We start from the raw sequence: 18,823 nt of genomic DNA, 5'->3' as shown, positions 1-18,823 counted from the left end.
TCGGCCGCCGTTGGCCTCTGGTCCCACCGATGGCACGGCGACGCAAGAGAGTGTGGAGAAGCAACTTCCATCCTTGCGCGCCTGGGAGTTTCGGATGCCATGGCACGGAGTGGGCCGCCCGGCTTGAGTCAGGGCTACGCGGCATGGAAACTGCTGGACCTTCTTCTGCCGCACGAATCGGTGAGCCACACGCCTTGGTCCACGACCTCCACGACCGCCGCCTGCGCCGCCAACCCAACCTGACCTGGGCCAACCCGTGACGCCGCCAACCGGCTGCGCCATCGCGCGGGTCCGCGCCCCCAGATCGCGCCGCTGCATGCGTCGCCTCTTCAATATCACCCGCCTTTATTGAGCGCATGCATCGAGTAAGGCTCACCGTGCCACACAGCCTCGGGTGCTTTATGTAAGGAGCCCGTCTGCACGACATCCTTCACATGGCCCCGAGTCTTGGTGCTTGGCCAGCCCACCGTTGAAACGTCGCTGCTACAGCCAGAGGGCTTGCTGCTCGGCGAGCCCGCCGCGGGAAAAAGCATCTTGTGCTGCCTGCCCCCAAGCCTTCGTCCGACAGCCTTACAGCGCTGTGCCGCTGCTTGCCGTGTACTGCAGCCATGTGCAGGCATGTGCGCATTTTATGCGCTGTGCTTATTATAGCCTGCTGGAGACAGGCCGGGGGGCGTCGTTGGCGCTCCCGCTCTCACGCAGCCGTAGTTGCACCTTTATAGGCGCCAGCCCACCTCTCATCAACACCAAATCCTGCACACCGCATCACCAACAAGCCAAGCCTAGAACCTGCTCTTCGTTGCTACTTCCGTCATGAAACAGAGCTGGGTCTCTTTGCTGCCCTGCTCCGGCCTGTTGAACGCGCAGCGCACACGTAGCTTTGGACCGGTGTTTGATGCTCGTCTACCAGGTGGATCCGATCGACAAAGCTAGTTATTGTCGAGGCGTCTCATGACTTCCCACAGTCTCCATTTCAACGCCGAGGACTTGTTGCCGTGCTGCGAACGCCGTCAAATTTGCAAGCTGCCCGCAACCAAGGCGCGAGAGATTACAGCATACGAGCTTGAGCATCGATCCGCACCCGAGTTTGAGCATCCGTCCGCGCCCAAAATGCTCTTTTATAGCAAGGGTGCCAAGCCGCCCGACCTGAGATCCTCCCAAGGAGCAGCCTCCGGAGGAGCAGCCTCCCTGTCAAAGGTGTGCATTGCCAATAAACTGAATCCTCATTGAGGCAAGAAGTGCACGCAGAACTTTATGAATACGGGAATTTCCGATACTTTGTTCGCATTCGTTATCAACGCTATTTCAGGGGCATTGTATCATGGCATGTAGACCCAAAAGATGGATCGCTGCACCACGGCCCCGAAGGGCAGGTGTCGCGATGAGCAGAGGTCAGGTTCTTCTTCCTTGCACCAAAATAGGCCGATCCCATGGATGAGAAAGTATGGGCCAGAGTGTTGGCAAGGGGACATAAAGTCACAGTTGTTGCAGAGGCACAGTTCGGACCCGAGACCATCCCGATCCTCGGCGGGATTAAACTTTTTGGATTTCCCTATTGCCCAATGACATAAACATCGTTATCGCAGAGCATTATGCGTACGACGTGAAGCGGATTGAGTTTTGTTTTGTGGGTATATCTACTCCTCAGGAACTGCACATTTGTTAGCATGCGCATTGCGCCATCGGTGCCACTGCCAGAACTTACTCTCGATCTCGCCAGCCTCAATGTCGTCAGAGATGTCCTTGGGCGAGCGGCCATCAACCTGGCAGCCAGTGGAGAAGGCAGTGCCGAGAATCTCCTTGACGGTACCCTCAAGGGACTTGGCCATCGACTTGAACCTCATGGTGCGGGCGATCTCAATGATCTCGTCCAGAGGGATGGACTTGGTGTGCTTGATGTTCTTCTCCTTCTTGCGGTCACGCGGCGGCTCCTTGAGGGCCTTGATGACCAGGGAAGAGGCGGAGGGAACGACCGAGACGGCGGCCTGACGGTTCTGGATGGTGAGGCGGACCGTGACACGGAGACCCTTCCAGTCGCCACTGAAAAACGCACATTGTCAGCGCTGCGCTCGTCGCATCTGCTCGCGCGAGGGAGTACTTACGTGGCCTTGGCGATATCTTCACCGACCTTCTTGGGGGACAGACCAAGAGGACCGATCTTGGGGGCGAGGGCAGACGAGGCACCAACCTCACCACCCGTGGCCCTCAGGTGGATAATCTTGACCTCATTGGGATCGAACTTGGGACTGCGAGCGCGCGGGCATTAGCCTTGGAGTAATAGCCAGAGCCCAAAAGGACGATACTTACGGCATGGCTAGTGCTGTAAGGTAGTCTGTCTCTTTCGGTGAGGTCGAAGATGTCGCGGGTGCAGAGGAAGAGATGAGGCGCGATATCGAAGGAAAAGTGTTTTTCGGCTACAGTGTGGGGGCTTGGCGCCGGCCGGCTTGGCGCGCTAGCGGCTGCGGCGAACACCATGGCCGACCGCTCGCGGTGATGCGATGTGTCTTTAACCAACCCGCGTATCTGCGACGTTACCTTTCCGTGCGACCGCTTCGCTCAGGACGCGTGCTTGCAGAGAGTACCCCGAGCCGCCCTCCCACCTGCGCCTCGACTCTGGCCTTTTAAATTCACCCGCCCACCTCTGCAGCTTTTTCCCAGCAATGGCTACACCTCCCAACCAGGGCCCCGCAGGCCCGCAAGCTGGACAACCAATGCCGGGCCCGATGCCCGGCCCCGGTGGCCCTATGCCTCCGCCGCTTCGTCCAGGCCAGCAACCCACCCAGGAGCAAATCGCGTTCATGCAGCGCCAACTGGCCGCAGAGGCGCAGAAGCACGGCATGACCGTGCCGCAGTACGTCGAGCAGCTTAAGGCGCAGGCCATGCGCCAGCAGCAGATGATGCAACAACAGGCCGCTCAGCAGCAAGCTGCCCAGCAGGGCGGCCCGCCTCCGCAGCAAGGACAGCCGCGCCCTATGCCTCCCGGAGCCCAGCCTGTCCAGCCCGGTCCCCCAACTCCCCAGGCCATCGCCGTTGCGAACTTCCTCAGAAGCCAGGATCTGAAGCCTCGCACGTGCATTTTCAACGAGAAGCGCAAGGACATGTTTCGAGGTAACTTGTCCAAAACTTTCTTTCAATATCTGGCCTAACTTCAAGCTCCAGTCAAGCGCGCTATTCGTGCTCTCCACTCCGAGGCCTACCAGAAGGCCCGCGCGAAGAACAATCTGCTCCCGCCTGTTACGGACCGTGCTACTGCCGAAAATGCGTTCAAGCTACTCCCCCTCTCCCTCCTTGCTCTCCGCGTTACCAAAATCGACCCGCACGAGGGCCACGCCCATGGAAAGAAGAAGCGCGTCAAGGGACTCTGGACGGTGAAGGTGGAACAACAGCAGAACGCGGACGACGATTCTCACTACGTGTGGCTGTATGAGGGCCCCCAGTGGAAGCAGAAGCTGTACGCTGTCCTTGCTCTGATTGCCGTCTTTGCTGTTGTGATGTTCCCTCTGTGGCCGCTCGTTATGCGTCAAGGCGTCTGGTACCTCAGCATGGGCATGCTTGGTCTGATTGGTCTCTTCTTCGCCATGGCTATTTTCCGCCTGATCTTGTTCTGCATCACCGTCTTCATCGTTCCGCCTGGTCTCTGGCTGTATCCCAATCTCTTTGAGGATGTCGGATTCTTCGACTCGTTCCGGCCCGTGTGGGCTTGGCAGGAGGTAAGTCTTCCATATTTTCCCACGAAGTCGTTTTCCGCTCCTCACGATATCTGAAACACAACTGGAATGATACCAACTGAATCGTTGCACAGACCGAGGAAGACAAGAAGAAGGCAAAGGAGGCAAAGAAGGCAAAGAAGGCGGAAAGGGTTGAGAAGAAGAAAGCCAAGGAGGCCGCCGCTCACAGCCACAACCACCCTCACAATCACGCCCATGCACACGGACCCACTCCAACCACGGCACCTGCACCCGCAGCACCGGCCCAGGAAGAGCCGGCTGCAGCTCCTGAGGCGCCCGTCGACGGTGCCCCTGCCGCAACTGGTGTTGAACAGCCGGCTGGAGAAGTGCGCCAGCGAATGCAGGCGAGCGTTGAGGAGGCTGACGAGGAGTAGGCGGGCCTGGGTTTGGCCGTGTCCTTTTTTTCTGATTTCATGTGTTAATAATCTCCTTTGCGAGGTCAGGCAGGCTACTGCGCGTCCTCTAGGAAGGTGACGAGTGGATCCAATAACCTCGATGTAGATCATCCAATAAAGCTATCTGGAGATCAGCTTGGGCTTTTTTCGGCTAGGATCAACAACAGGGATCACATCTGTTCATCCTTTCCTCACCTCCGGCGTTATGTTTTATTCCCCTATTGCACCTCCTTCTCTTCTTGCTTTCAAACAAAGCATTCGGGGCACTCGTACTGCCGGCACATGGGCGAGGAGGAAAAGGTGTTGTGGAGTAATAGTGTGGTGGTAACTCACATGGTTGATAGCTTCAGTAATTGGAGTTAAGGACGGTCATTCTTACCAGAAAGTTTCTGTGCGATGATGACCTTCTTTGAAGACCTCTGTCCCTAAATTTCTTGTGTTGGGTTTCTTGTCCCACAATTTCGCGCTTCGTAGATTTTGTTTTTTTTTGGTCGGCCCAGTGCAGATGCTCTCACCCGCTTCCCCACATCATCTAGCACTAACTTACAGAGGGGTGCTGCAGCCGATGGCTAGCGCGAAGGATAGCAGGGCTCTAGAACATAGCGTAACTATGCCCTCAGCTTTGCTTTAGAAAAATAATGTATATTGGCAGTTGAAGCTATCGTCCGGACGTGTATGTAGAATTTTTAATTCGATATTCTCGTCCGGACGACAGCTTCAACTACCCATGACATGACCAAAAAATAAATCCACGCTAGCTATCGGCTGCTAGAGAGGACTGTACTAGTCATCAAGTAAACTAGTTCTGACTATGGGAAAAAGAAAGCAAGAATAGAGGTAAATCTTTCTGTACCTACCCTCTAAGGTACTTAGTCAGCACATTCGTACTTCGTCAAGCCTCCACCAAGATCAATTCCTCAATTACTAGCTTTTGTGCACGAGCATCAGTCATTACCAACACGCCCTCATCAATCGTTCCCATCATGGAACGCTTCCATAACAATGCCAACTTGACGCGGCAGAGGACGTGAAGACTATAATAGTCCAGACGAGACTAAGCTTCCCGCCGCCCGCATCGGATCCACAGCGCCATCAGCCGCATGCAACGCCAGCCGCGTTGCAGGCCGCGATGATCGCTATCGCGACCCGTCCGCCATGGTCGCAGCTTCCGTACGGCCGACATTCTTCCAGCTCGCTTGGCTGTGACATAGCCACCACGAAAAGCGCGACGCGGCCTGAACGCAGGTGTAGCCCACAGATCGGCGGAGCGCCCGATGAGAAGGGAGAGGCCAGTAGCTCGTTCGTGCGAGGGGCAGCGCTGTGTACACGCTGGCCCCGCGTACGTGGTACATGCCGGCGCAACGGCGTCTGCGGTGGCCGTTCAGCCGTAGCCAGCAAGCAGCTAGCCAGCCGTCCCGCCAGAGCCCGCCGTCCAGTCAGCCAGCCACCCGGCCAGGCATTGAGCCGTCTCACCCCCGTCCCAAGCTTTGGGAGATCAGTCCAGACGCGCACATCCACAAACGCCACCTTCGTTCTTTTGAGCCGCTGACGGGCCATGGAGTGACAATTCCATCCATCAAGCGGTATTGTAATGTCATGCGTGCGGAATGCGGGAGGGGTGTGGGCTTGTGACCCAGCGTCCGACCACCATGACGACCAAACACGAGCACGAGCGCAGGCTTCAAACCCATTCCCGGCTCGACGACCAGCCTTCTTGCAGGTCCAGAATCTAGCCGCCCTCGCTTTGTCGTTCGCTCCTTTTCTGCTTTTCCCCGAGTTGCAGCCCGGATCTCGATTGCCAAGACGAGCTCGGATGCCAGGAGGGAGAGATGCGAGAGTATCCGATGTCGTTCAAGCGGTTACGTCGGGATGTCGGCTCCGAGCAGACGTTATTGCGGACGAGCGCGAGCAAAGTGAGGCGCGCGTCAACGGTGGCGCGTTGAGTCAGGCAATGAAGGGAAGTACCGTGAATCGAAAGCACCATCGCAGTCGGTTCCGTTGAAAAGGAGAATGTCTGATGCTTTGACAACGCTGAGTGTGGTGAGGTGCGTGATAGCCCTCAACCCGAATTATCTATCCGAGCCCGTTTGTATGTATGTACGATGGATACTGTGAAACTAGATTGACTTTGCCTTCTTTCTGGCCTAAATAGACTAAAGGAATAACGGTCAAATACCCGCTTACCTCGATGAGGACGTATCTGTCGAACCGGTAACCGAGCTGACGAAGTCCACGTCATGTGCAGATAATGTCCATGCTCGCGCCTGTGGTTGCACGACCGTCCGTACACTGAAACGATAGTATCCTCCTCCCCACGTGCTCGTACCATGTACAGTCCCCTCTCGCAGCCGATGGCTAGCGTGGATTTTTCGCTCATGTCATGGGTAGTTGAAGCTCTCGTCGGGACGAAAATGTAGAATTAAAAATTCTACATACACATCCGGACGATAGCTTCAGCTACCTACATATGTTATTTTTCTGAGAACGAGTTGAGGCATAGTTACGCCTGGGGCCTTGCTATTCTTCACGCTAGCCATCGGCTGCGAGAGGGGACTGTACTTGCCCGCTGTTATTCCACCTGTGCTTGCAGCACGAACGCGCGATTGATTACTAGCCGTTATCTTGCATTCCGCTTCATGGCGCAGAGCTTCCGGCCATTTCCTGCCGCTGCCGTTATTGACAGTGCAATGTCCTTTCACGACGGGACTAAGGGATGGCCCAAGTCTCTTTGTGGCAGCCGCGGCAACGGCGGAGGTGGCGGCGGCGGCGGCAGCGTCACTGGACGCTCTATATGATCTGCCAGTTAAGACGCATCGACGACATGGGAGCCGAGGAGGTGCAACGGCGATAGGGAGCGCATCGAATCTCCCTTCTTCTCCACATCACCCCTTATCGCGGCGAGCCGCCTTGAGCTCGGCGATCGGATTCGGGAGAGGTGGGGGAAAGAAGAAGGGGGACAAGTGGAGAGTAGAGAAAGTGGGGCTCCAATATCCGTGGAGGTGATTCCGAAAGGGGCAATGAGCGATGTGACGAAGCGTAGCATCTCCCTGCGATGCGCGTAGTTGGCTGCCCAAGGTCTCATCGTCTTTTGTGGGTCACGTTCATACGTACCGCCGCTGTAATTGAGAAGGCATATACAATAGTCTTCTTCGTGCGTGGCTGCATCGCCAAGCGCAAGTCCATGGAAGAATATATCGATGTCTCGGCATAGGTGTGGTTTTCTCGTATTTGGTTGGTTGGGCGGTTGGAGGTGGGGCGCGGGAAAGGGAGAGCGGCGCAGCCGTGTGGATCAAATCTAAACAAATTGGATGAAAACGAAAGATGTCACTGGCCGGACATGGGCGGCAACACAACAGTCCTCTGTTGTGTGGGGACGGACCGGACGCGCCTCTGCCGCGCGAAGCGCACTTGTGCTTTCCGTTGGTCATTCGGCCTTCAACCCCGTCAGAAATCCTCTGTTGGATTAGACCCATCAAGAAACGCCCGCTTCACAGTGGCTCGTTAAGATTGGAAGAAAGTCGTTGGCTGGAACTCCCCTTGCTGTGCCGCGCCGTAATCAGCACCCTTGTACCTGCGCCAAAACCCGCCGATCACATTAGACACCACCCGCACAAAACCTTTCCCATTGTTACGCTTGACCAAAGAAAAAATGTCCAAACTCGCTTATCGAAAGCCGTTAACCCATGAATATCGTGTTAGTGCTGGATGCCTTGCGCCGTGCTTCGTGCCAATGAAATGCCGAGAAAGTCCAAAATTGGAAACAGAGAGTCATGATACGAGACCAACCAGAGTGGAGATCTGAGCCGCCTATGACGCGGACGTTGCCGGCGGTACACTAGCTGCGGCGTCGGTGGGAGTAGGCCGGGTGTCGCTAGCTCCGGCGCCCGCCGTGGTTGAATCTTCGGCCGGGCGCAGCGGCGGGCTGGAGAGGTTCGAGCTGATGGCCGGCGCTTGAGGAGAATTCGGGTTGAGCTCATGGAGTTGGCGTTCTATCCGTGTTAGTCACCGTGCGGCTCGGCCAAATTTGGGTACACACCAAGTTCACGAATCCTCATCTTGAGCATCTGGTTCTCCCGTGTGAGCATCTGCGTCTCAGCCTGGTAGAATGCACTCTCGTCCCTGCTTCCCGAGCTTCCCAGGAGCCAGTCGCCACTCTCGCTGTGGTGCGATGTTGGGCGCAGAGCGGGGCTGCCCGCCCTGCTACTGTTCCGGGACTGTCTATAGCTGCTGTTGCGCGAGAGGCTGCCCTGGCCTTGGGCGGCCGGCATTGGCGAGCGCGAGCGGGGAGGGGCGATCTGGGAGACATTGGACTGCGAGGCGGTGGCAGACTGGGGCAGCGAAAGAGAGCGCTCGGAAGAGGGGGTGCTGTCGTCGATGGCGCTATCGCGCTGGCCTGAGGCCGGCGGGGTGCTGTCGCTGGCCCGGAGCGTAGCGATCTCTGCCTGCTGGCGGCGAATCATCTGCAGCAAGCGGTTCTGGGAGTGCACAGGCGCATCAGCCAGTGCTCGAATGAGCACGCAAAGAGGGGGATCGCCATACGACTTGCGCCTCCTGCTCGTTCTCGAGCTCCTGGTGGATCTCGCCCAAGCTCGGGGCGCGCTGGTGCGACGGGCTCGCGGGCCACGACGGGCGGTGCGAGTGCAGCGTCGGGCTCATCTGGACTTCGGAGGGCATGGGCAGGTTGGGATCCATGAGATTGAGATTCATGCGGACGCTGGAGCGGCGGCGGCTGGTCGAGTTGCGGGCGCTCGAGCTGGTGGAGCGGCGCTCTTCGTGGGCATTGAGGGCGGCGGCGGCGGCCAGCGAGTGCGGCGCCTGGTGCGGGCTGGGGGTCTGGTTCTCCTGAGCCATGGTGGAGAGAGCGCCCGGGAGGCTGTTGATGTCTGGCATGGATTCTCGCGGGGCGTTCTGCTTTGTAGTGCGGATGAGCTCGTCGGCGGCGGCGATGATGGAGGTCTCCCCACCAGCAGCCCACTGCTGCATGCGTCAGATCAGCCGCCCAACCAATGGCACGCGCCGCCCATGCAGGGCCCTTGCGCCCATGGACAGATGCTGCGGCCGCGCTGCACGCGCCCCCGCCAGGAACACAGGCCGCGCCAGGCACCATTTCTGGCGGCCACGCGCGCCGTTGGCGGTGCGGCTGCTCCTCTTTCGGACGCGTCCAATTCAGCGCTAGGCCCGCTCTGCCCGCGTTGAAACGGAGGTCGAGCACGCCGACTCCTGGCCGCTAAGATGAAACTGTCACCAGAGCCTACCGGTCCCGGGCCACCAGCCGGTCTCCCTTTTGACTTTCGAGTCTCTGGGGACCGCTTGCCTGCGAGTCCATTGTGGCATATCACTGCTCCGCCTGCCGCCCGCTCGCTGCGGCACATGGATATGCTCTCTGCTGAGCCTGGCCGCCGACTCGTTGGCTGCTCTCGCCGGGTTGCGCCGCTTCAAAATCTGCAGTCCTGTCCCAGGTAAATTGACCTCGAGCGTCGTGTGTCACGCCCGCCGCCCGCGCGTTCCCGACTTCTATCCTCGATCTCCTCTCTCCTCGACTTCTCTCGCGCTCCCTCGCTCCCTCGTGTTCACGAGGCCTCCCATCGCCCCGGCGTCCCGGCCGAGTGCATGTCTTTCCCTTGACCGCGCGTCCTCCGCTGTGCAAGTCATGGCCGAGGACGAAAAGGCCGCCGAGTCCGTCGGCTCGCGCCGCGGCCAGAAAAACCTCCCGCCCCTCCAGACGCAGCTTGACACCGCCCAGGTGCCGCACAGCTCGCGCTGGAGACGATCTCGCTCCATTGTGCCACCGCCACCGGAGCACAAGGTCGCACCCCCGCCGGTACCGAATCCGCAGGCCAAGCTCGAGAACCGGAAGTCGAGCATGTCCCTGTTCAGCCTCTTCAGCCGCCCCAGAGTCGAGAGAGCACGCGGTCACCACGAGAGCGGTCTGCCCACCATCCCGGACCTCCCCGAGGCGAAGCCAACCACCGCCCTGAGTCCCGTTACTGCCACCCCGCACAACACACTCGACAAGCCAGCTGACCACCGCGCCATGACGCCCAAATCGCGCGGCAGCTCCTTCAACCGGAAGTCAAGAGTAGGGGGTGCAAGCAATTGGGAGCCGCCGCCGCTATTCCAAGCCTACCCGCAGGCCCTCAAGCATGCCATGCTTCCCGCGACCAATGCCTCGGCCGAGGCCATCATTTCCACCCAAGCACACAAGCGACAATACAGTATCCTCAAAGAGAATCTCCAAAGCAAGCTGGACTTGTCGAATGGGACCGACGAGGCCGCCGCAGCTGCAGAGAAGCTGCAGAAACAGCAGAAGCGCATGTCGACAAGCTCAACCTTGGCTGTTCCCGACATGACACACAAGATTTACGTCTTGTCCACTTCCGGCTACTTGCTCCAATACTCCGGTGAGGGCCCGTCCGACAGGATGCCTGAAAAGATCTTGCAGCTGGGGAGGGACTCCGCAGCGTTCGCATGTGACCTGATCCCCGGCAAGCATTGGGTCCTGCAGATCTCGCAGTCCACGACCGACGACGGGACCGTGACCGCCCAACAGCCGAGGTCCCTGCTGTCTCGGTTGCGCATGCAGGGTGCCGCTGCGAGGAGAACAGCGACGATCCTGCTCTTGGTCTTTGACACCCCTGAGGAGATGGGAGAGTGGTTGACAGCGATTAGGCAAGAAATCGATATCCTTGCAGGCCGCAAGACCCGAGCAGACGTCGACCACGAGAACGGCCGAGACAGTGGGCTTCGCAAAGTTACCAAAATGCCCAGCCATCGTTACTACGTCCAAAGGGACCCCAGCCGATTCGACAGTGAGCGTTCGCCGATGACTTCGCCTGTTGGCTCGCCGGCCAACACTATGGAGTGGCCTTCCTCCGCCATGCGTCGAAATGTGTCAGACGCAGCCTCCTCTACATCTAGGTTCACATTCAAGAGACGGTCGGTGGAGGGCTCTTCGATGGCCGCCTCGTATGATGGGAACCAGCTGAACCAACTGAGAGAAGACTCGCGGTTATCTATGGCTTCCAACAGGACCGCAGGGACTTCTGCAACTTCGACTGGCCCTCCTTCTCCCGTCCGAGACTCTACGCCGCTACCCACAGACGAGGCTCAACGCAGCCCTACGACTCTGAAATCTTTCTCGATGAGCCCCAGCACAAATTCTCGGCGCAGATCCATGCCCATGCAACCGCTCTCCCCAACAAGCGAAGATCAGTCTCAAGAATCACAGAGGTATTCACCGTTTGGGCCCGCTTCGGCAGGCACGAGAGCATCTCCTGCACCTTCGTCTGAGGATGGTCACAAATCCCCAACACCCGACGGCTCAGCACCTAGGACCATCAAGAACCGCATGTCTTTCTCTCGGCCTTTCAATCTACATACATCTCACAGCTATACCCCGATGCCTACGATCCGCAGCGCCAGCGCACCCCCCGAAAAAATGGCCATGCCCGCGGGTCAAGCTGTGTCGACTGATACAGCTGAGTCTGCCCGTCCGCCGTCCGCAGTTGGCAGTGTGCTATCTACGGCGAGCCCTAGTCCCAGCCCGGTACAGCGTCAGACCCCTTCTCCAAACCCCGGGTTCCGTCCCATTCCCATTAGACCTACCAGCTTCATGCCAGCACGTCGTACTTCATCCCTGGGACCTGCACTGCCTGTCAATGTCAACCCGACTCCGGCTCTCAAGCAGAGGGCGTCTCAACCGCAGTTTCCCACGCAACTTCCGCCGCAACCTGCCACTCGGCCGCCAACTAAAACTCTACCCCCTATCCCTGCTCCGCCGCCCACGACGCAGCTTCCACCGACTCCTCAGCAGGCGCAGTCAAAGAACCAGCCAGCGCTCCGCCGTCCGACGAGCATGCAAATCCGCTCAGAGCCTGTCGCGTTCCTCTCGACCCGCCGTCCAATGGGCGTGTCTGCACGTGCCCGATCACCTTCTATCGAGACGCCTGTTCGGCCCTCGTCCGCTCAGCCGCCAAGAAGTCAGACGGAAGCTGCAAAGATAACCGGACAGCCGCGGCTGTCGGTGCACCCCATGCGCTCGATGCCGGTACTTGGATTGCCACCACCAGCGCCGCCGCCAAATATGCCGTTGCCGGCGCCGCCGCCCAACGTACCGCTTCCCCCTCCGCCGACGTCAGCTGGCTCAACGACGACTGTCAAGACCGTAGTGATGGCGTAAAGACCATGATTGTTCTACACTGGGCTCGCCAGCGTTTGCTTCTCAATATATTGCCCGTATATGTTTTGTTCAAATCTCTTAAGCTTTGCCATGGACGCTGTTGGTAATGGCTAATGGCTAATGGCGAGTTGAAAAGGCACAGCACTGTTTTCAGCCGGTTTCCTTCTACGTGTGAATATTTTACGGCCTTATGATTGGTCTCGCACCAATCAGTCTTTCGTATTTTGATTCTTGTTCCCTTCGATCTACCTGTATTACTGCAATTTTTACCGTTCTGGCCTAGCAGACGCGGCGGCTGGACACTCTGAGATTCTTTGTTTTTTCAAGTTGGACAAGATATCCCTTGATTATTTCATCGCTGGCGTTGCGAATTTTTGGGTTGGCATAAGAACTGGATACCTCTCGGCGGATCTTTTGATTTTGGAATAGGCGCTACAGAAGAATATGCCATGTATGATAGGCAGTAGGGTGGTTAGAAAAGTCGACGGCAGTCATGTTCTCTCGGATGTGGCTTTCACATAAAAGAGGTATCGTTTGCAAGCAAAAGCGTTTTCTGATTGAAAAGAAGTGGTTGTGATTGGGCTGGTCTAGGCATGCATGATGATATCAGAGGCTATTCCGAGCTTGCTGCAAGCGCAATGGGGCTCATCTGAGCTCTCGTTATCAGCACGTGATGGGTACGATACGGGGGGTTGATAAGGGCCGATTAGCTTGAGCTCACGATCAACACTTTGGAGAACGAGCGACGGCAACGATGCTGCGCTCACTTCTCAGGTCTGCTTCCATACCGACCCATGGCAGCAGAGCGGCCCGCGTGAAGGTCGTTCGGGCAACAGCGCCGACGATCCGCGCTCGGCAGCTCCATCTTCCAACCAAGACCGTCACCGACGACGACATCGCCCAGCTCGCCGCCAGCCCGCTACATCCTCTGACGCTCGCCGACCTCGTCAAGTAAAATCCCGCCTCGCGATACCCCCAGAGTTCGGCGCAAGCTGACGCGTGATCTCTCTCGCAGGCATGGACGTCCACCGCTCACCGCCGAGCAGCTCTTTGACTCGGCCAACTTCACCCTCTCGATTCTCCCCGCGCGACTAGCCCACCGCATCCAGTCACTGCGTAACCTGCCCTACATTGTCGTCTCGAATCCCCACGTGTCCAAGATCCACGGGAACTACCTGCACTCGCTCTCAACGCTGCTGCCATGGGCTGAGAAGCGCGTCGAGAGTCTGGAGGATGAAATACGCTTCACCGAGGTCATGGCTGACCTGGTGCACACCCACGCCAACACCATAAGCATCCTGGCGCGCGGCTTCCTCGAGGCCCGGCGCTACATCAGCCCGCAAGAGGTTACGCGGTTCCTGGACGAGCATCTGCGCGCGCGCATCGGGACGCGGCTGATTGCCGAGCAGCACATTGCGCTGCACATGAGCTCGCAGCCACACAGCGAGTTGTGTGACGAGGAGGGAGGCGGTGCCGACGGCAAGGAGCAGGGCGGGGCCAAGTCGAGCTTCATCGGCGTCATCGACACAGAGCTGCGACCGGCCGACATCGTGCGGCACTGCGAGAACATGGTGGCCGAGATCTGCGAGCTCAAGTACGGCGTGCGGCCGCGGGTCGTCATCACGGGCGAGCCCGACTACGCCTTCGCCCACATCCCCATGCACCTCGAGTACATCATCACCGAGCTGCTCAAGAACGCCTTCCGCGCCACCGTCGAGCGCGGCATGGAGCGCGAGCCCGTCGAGGTCACCATCGCCCCGCTGCCCGAGACGCCCGCCGCATCCTCACCGTCGCGGATAACGACGACGCCCGCCGCTCCCGCCGGCGCGAACCCGCACCCCCACGGCGAGGCAGGCGAGGCCGCGGCCATCACGAACGAGGACCAGGGCAACGCGGACCGCGCGAGCAAGACGGCCGCCATGCTGGAAAAGGAGGCCCACGCGCCGGCGCGGCAGCGCGCCGCCACGGCCAACATCCGCCCGCTCGAGCGCAGCACGCCCGGCGTCACGATCCGCATCCGCGACCGCGGCGGCGGCATCTCGCCCGCCAACTACGGCCGCATCTGGGAGTACAGCTTCACGACGTTCAACGAGGACGACGCGCGCGCGTCGCTGCACGGCGGCGGCGGTGGCGGCGGCACCCACCCGCTGGACGCCCTCAGCGCCATTAGCGGGCCTGGCGGCGACGCGGGCAACCCCACCGGCAGCAGTCTCGCCGGCTTGGGCTACGGACTGCCGCTCGGTAGGGCGTATGCCGAGTACTTTGGTGGCGGGATTGCCGTGCAGAGTCTTTGGGGTTGGGGCACGGATGTTTACTTGAGCTTGAGGGGAGTGGGGAAGGTTGATTGAACGGAAAAAAACTGGGAGGTTTGCCTAAAATGAGATTATGCGGGAGTGTTCCAGATGGAAAGACCTTGGGGTTTGTACGATAGAGCGCGCTTTTCGTATGTCTGCTATGGGACGAGGGTAATACTGTGGCTTTCAGATTGGAAGTCATGGTGTGTGTGTGGCGTGGACGGGGACACTTTGGAGTTCCGGGGAAGGATCAAAAATAAAAAATAGCAATCATTCTAGGGCTAGTACACTTGAAGCATTGGTAGAGGAGTGCGGCGGCATTGTCAAATGTTATTTCGGTTGGACCGTTCTGAGGCAAATCTGTCTGATGTACATGCGAACGCTGAACTAAGGTTATTGATGGAATATACTGTCTGACGAGATCTCTTCTGTGACCCCTGAGAAAAGAAAAAAAGCTCATTGCCCCAATGGCCCTACTTGTTAAATCCGAGTTGCCTCGAAAAGGAAATCTATAGCCTATAGGATAATTATGAAAGCTTTGCAGTAATCCGTAAGAATTAAATACTTATACTTAAATTCGAATACTTGTCTATACTAGGAGATATATCCTACCATCATTATATAAAGAAAGTAGATAACATCTCCGGTAGAATATCTGAGATGGGTAAACACTTTCTATAGAATATTAAAGGAAAGTGCGCTAAATGTTCTATATGTTACCCGTAGCAGTGTAGGATATACACGCTGCCAGGTGGCTTAATATTAGCAGGTAGTAAGAGGAGGAAGGAATAGCAAACGGAAGAGAGGCAACTACTATAGATCCACCCAATGGTGCATTATACTGTTCCCGGATCTGTATGGTGTTGGCGCGCATCATCCTTGCTTCAAGACTCATGAAGAGTGGATAATTAGAACGGTATACTCTCTTGGGATAAACTATCTTTAGACTCATTAAACTTAGAGTAATTAGAAGTAATTGTTATCTGCAAATAGTAGATACTAGAACTTAAATTCAAACTCACAACTATAATAATTTGCTAATACCGAGCAAACCTACTTTTGCTACAGTCACCAGTCATATTGTTAACAGGGATAAAGATCGGGTGCGATAAATTGAATAAGACATGGATGTTGCTTTTCCGTAAATGTAGACTCTCCTGACGGAGGCTGAGGGCTGACTGAGTCCTGCGTGGGGTCCTGCGGGGAGAACTCCACTTCCGGGTGGTGTAGACTGTAATGCTCCCGCAGATCCGTTGCTGAGAGAAAGAGCTCGGATGGTGAGCAGAGATAATATAGACCGTACCTCCACTCCTCTGGGAGAAAAGGGCCAACGATAGTAGTGGACACCACCGGACTGATATGGTGGCGCGTAATCAAATGAAAACGAACTACGGAGACTTCGGTCAGAGTTAGCGCTGAAGTAGAAGTGTCTTTCTTTTTGGAGTCATTGCAAGGAGGCTCAGAGTACAAAGCGGGGTCAATAAGGGTATCCGGAATAGTAGCGCCCTCGTAAGCGCCCGAAAGCCCAGGTTCCGCGCCAAAAAGGTCGTCGAGGGTGACTGAGGATTCTTCGGCCGGTAAAGGACTTTCCAAGAGGGTAGCTCTATCCGGGCAGGCACTGTACGGACATAAGCAAGCCATAAAAAAGGATCCCCGCTCAGCCATCATGTGGTGGTGAGATAGAAGATGGTAAAGCAGTGAATAGCGGCCGTCGAATACAATATGAGGAAGCTCCAAGCAATCTGGGTGTGGACATGCGGCCGGCGTCCACGGGCCGCTAAAGTCAACGGCTACCGGATCGCCCTTGGATTTGTAGTGGCGACGGTTAAGGTGTACCGTAAGATCCGTGTGACGGAGGAAGCATTGCGCACATCCTGGTTCGGGACACTCTTGTGGAAAGCTTGGTTCCAGCGTATGTCGCTCTCGTAAATGACTGCGAAAGCCGGCAATCGAGTGCATGCAGAGTTGACAATAGTTGCATCGAAAAACCTCTCGTTGAATGTGCTTGGCTTGATGTGAGAGAGCAGAGAGTGAGAGCTCTTGTAGCGAGCAACGCAAGATCCAAAAAAGCAATTGAAGTAGCCGTCAGCTGCAGCCTGGAGATCGGAAAGTTCGTAATCTTGTCCGTCATCCCTCGCAGGCAGCATGTAAAGGCTGCAGTGTGGCCTTAGACGGGGATCAATGCGTATGTTTGGCTGAAGGGTGGCATCCGACTCATGGGGGTCCCATAAAAAGGGGAGATTTTTGGAGGAGACCGACGGGTTAGATGAAGCTTCGATGCGGACAACTGGGGGGCCGGCCGAAATAGTAGTAGAAAAGTGTGTTGGCAAGTCCTTTGAACTGCCCTCACAAGGCATATGTCTGGGAAACGAATGTGGGTTGTTGGCGGCTTTGACGGTGTTGATGGTAGACAGCCATGTAACGAACTGAGAAGCAGTAGAAGAAGGGACTGTCACTGAGCCTTTACCACTAAAGTCGTCCTCAAGAGCGACGTCCAAGGCAAATTCCCGGTATTCCTCGGATTCCGTGTCGATGGGGGTATCAGAAATGAAGTTATCGGCTTCTTTAGCCGCTTCTTCAGGAGAGGATGGTGTAGCAGTAGAGTCGGCTTCTTCGAGTGAGGATGCCGTAGCAGCAGAGTTGACTTCTTCACGTCTCAATCTTCAGAAAAGCGCCCTGTCCCGCTCGGATTTAATGAAGAAGGCCTGGATAGCCGAGTTGATGGTTGCCAACGACCTGGCGTTGAGTTCCTCGGTACGCGCTCCAGTTGCGGATGGAGGATCATTTGTGGCCTGAACGTCTATCGAGATGATCACTAGCTCGAGATCGGGTTCGGATATCGGTGGAGTTCTAGCCCTGCTTCTCGCAGTAGGTCGTAACCTCATCAGGTGACCTAAGTTTGGCATGTTGACGCGTCTGTGGTGCTGCTAGTGTCGCCCTGGGACCTAATACGTCGAATCGATCTGCCTCAACGCGATCATTGAAAAAATAGGCCACTGGGTGGCCAGCGTAACGGTCGGTAACTCCAGTCTTCAACGAAGAAGACTTATGCCCCAGCTGGGCAGCAACAGCCTTGGAAGCAGTGCCAACGGTGCTTTGACTAGGTAGATGCGCTACATCGCGGGCGGCGCCAGTCCGTAGATGTCTTAACGACACATTAGAAGGAATGCCTACTAGGCCTGCCATAGTCTTTAGTGGTTGACGGAAGCTGTCGGTTGTGCCTATGCGTTCAAGATCGAATGGGATCTTTAATGGGCATAGGACTGGCCGGTTAGGAAATTTCCATCTCAGTCGCTTTCCGTGGAGGACAGCATCTTGAAGAACCTCCACCGAGCGACCGTAAAGTAGGCCATGGCGGAGACAGTGTGCAATCAAGATAAGTACTGGGCAGTATGGAAAGTTCCGAGGATCAGTCGCAGCACGAAAGAAGCGCGGTTTTGGCCTGGCGGCGTTGTGCTTTGCTCCCTTGGTGTAGCGAAGCTGAACAACCATGCTGAGATCCTCGAGTGAAAGTGAGCAATGGCCGTCCACTTTGCGTTCTTCGTCGAAATAGATTAGAATGTCACGGTAATGTAACGCGGGTCCGGGCCAGTATCTCTGTTCAGAAGCAAGATCGCCTGGTCGTGCGGCAGTACTGGAGATGAGAACGAAGCTAAGAAGCTTCCGCACGGTGACGTCCCAAGATGGAGAGCCATCGGTGAGGTGATACTCAATCCAGACAGTACACATGAGGCGAGCGAGGCGAGCTCCAACCCAAATCTGCTCAGATTGTACTCCACGAAGAAGGCGGTTGCTTAGACAAGCGCCATTGAGAAACGAGGTGATCCCAACAGCTTCGTAGTCACCCCACAGAAAGCTTGGATACTTCCAGGTTAAGTATTGGAGAAGCTGAGCAACCGTTGTTTGAATGGTTTGTAAGCAGGGGACGGGACCAGCACGAGATTGAGTATGAGTGATAAGCACATCAGCGAATTTGATGACATCGCCACACAGCGGTGGCTTCTCATCAGTGAACTTGTTTGATATTAGTAAGAAACATAGCTTAAAGTATAAGAAAACTTACGACATGTTCATAACTTGCGTAAATGTATCCCAAACATTTCTTACTCGTCGCAGATGCTCTTGTGCAGAAAGGCTGAGCGCAAAGAAATCCAAGTTCTTAACCGCATGCTTGGTATGTTTGTGATCAAACCGTCAGTTTGACTGAAGAGAGGCTGAAACCGTGCT

General features: G+C 56.6%; 5 protein-coding genes across 5 annotated transcripts; 3 read left to right on the top strand and 2 right to left on the bottom strand.

The window, feature by feature from the left end:
• Positions 1-1,637: 1,637 nt before the first annotated feature.
• LTHEOB_10291 (Ribosomal protein L11) lies at positions 1,638-2,312 on the bottom strand (the record flags this gene model as incomplete). Its single annotated transcript, XM_035506920.1, has 4 exons — positions 1,638-1,651; positions 1,706-2,040; positions 2,103-2,246; positions 2,308-2,312. 4 exons carry the CDS (start codon positions 2,310-2,312, stop codon positions 1,638-1,640), a joined length of 498 nt encoding a protein of 165 aa, XP_035368060.1.
• Positions 2,313-2,660: 348 nt separating this feature from the next.
• On the top strand, positions 2,661-4,102 carry LTHEOB_10290 (Translocation protein sec62 protein; the record flags this gene model as incomplete). Its single annotated transcript, XM_035506919.1, has 3 exons — positions 2,661-3,108; positions 3,160-3,710; positions 3,803-4,102. The coding sequence occupies 3 exons, from the start codon at positions 2,661-2,663 to the stop codon at positions 4,100-4,102; spliced, it is 1,299 nt and encodes a 432-aa protein (XP_035368059.1).
• Positions 4,103-7,930: 3,828 nt separating this feature from the next.
• Positions 7,931-9,230, bottom strand: LTHEOB_10289 (L-2-hydroxyglutarate dehydrogenase; the record flags this gene model as incomplete). The annotated part of the gene is made up of 4 exons (XM_035506917.1): positions 7,931-8,112; positions 8,160-8,598; positions 8,663-9,100; positions 9,228-9,230. 4 exons carry the CDS (start codon positions 9,228-9,230, stop codon positions 7,931-7,933), a joined length of 1,062 nt encoding a protein of 353 aa, XP_035368058.1.
• A 543-nt stretch (positions 9,231-9,773) lies between these two features.
• Positions 9,774-11,413, top strand: LTHEOB_10288 (Peptidase family m20 m25 m40 protein; the record flags this gene model as incomplete). The annotated part of the gene is made up of 2 exons (XM_035506916.1): positions 9,774-11,059; positions 11,125-11,413. The coding sequence occupies 2 exons, from the start codon at positions 9,774-9,776 to the stop codon at positions 11,411-11,413; spliced, it is 1,575 nt and encodes a 524-aa protein (XP_035368057.1).
• Positions 11,414-13,056: 1,643 nt separating this feature from the next.
• Positions 13,057-14,650, top strand: LTHEOB_10287 (Mitochondrial pyruvate dehydrogenase kinase; the record flags this gene model as incomplete). The annotated part of the gene is made up of 2 exons (XM_035506915.1): positions 13,057-13,253; positions 13,318-14,650. The coding sequence occupies 2 exons, from the start codon at positions 13,057-13,059 to the stop codon at positions 14,648-14,650; spliced, it is 1,530 nt and encodes a 509-aa protein (XP_035368056.1).
• Between the last annotated feature and the right edge of the window lie 4,173 nt (positions 14,651-18,823).

This window comes from Lasiodiplodia theobromae, assembly GCF_012971845.1.
Source record: "Lasiodiplodia theobromae strain AM2As chromosome Unknown scaffold_37, whole genome shotgun sequence".
NCBI lineage: Eukaryota > Fungi > Ascomycota > Dothideomycetes > Botryosphaeriales > Botryosphaeriaceae > Lasiodiplodia > Lasiodiplodia theobromae.
This window is presented reverse-complemented; position numbering and strand designations above follow the sequence as displayed.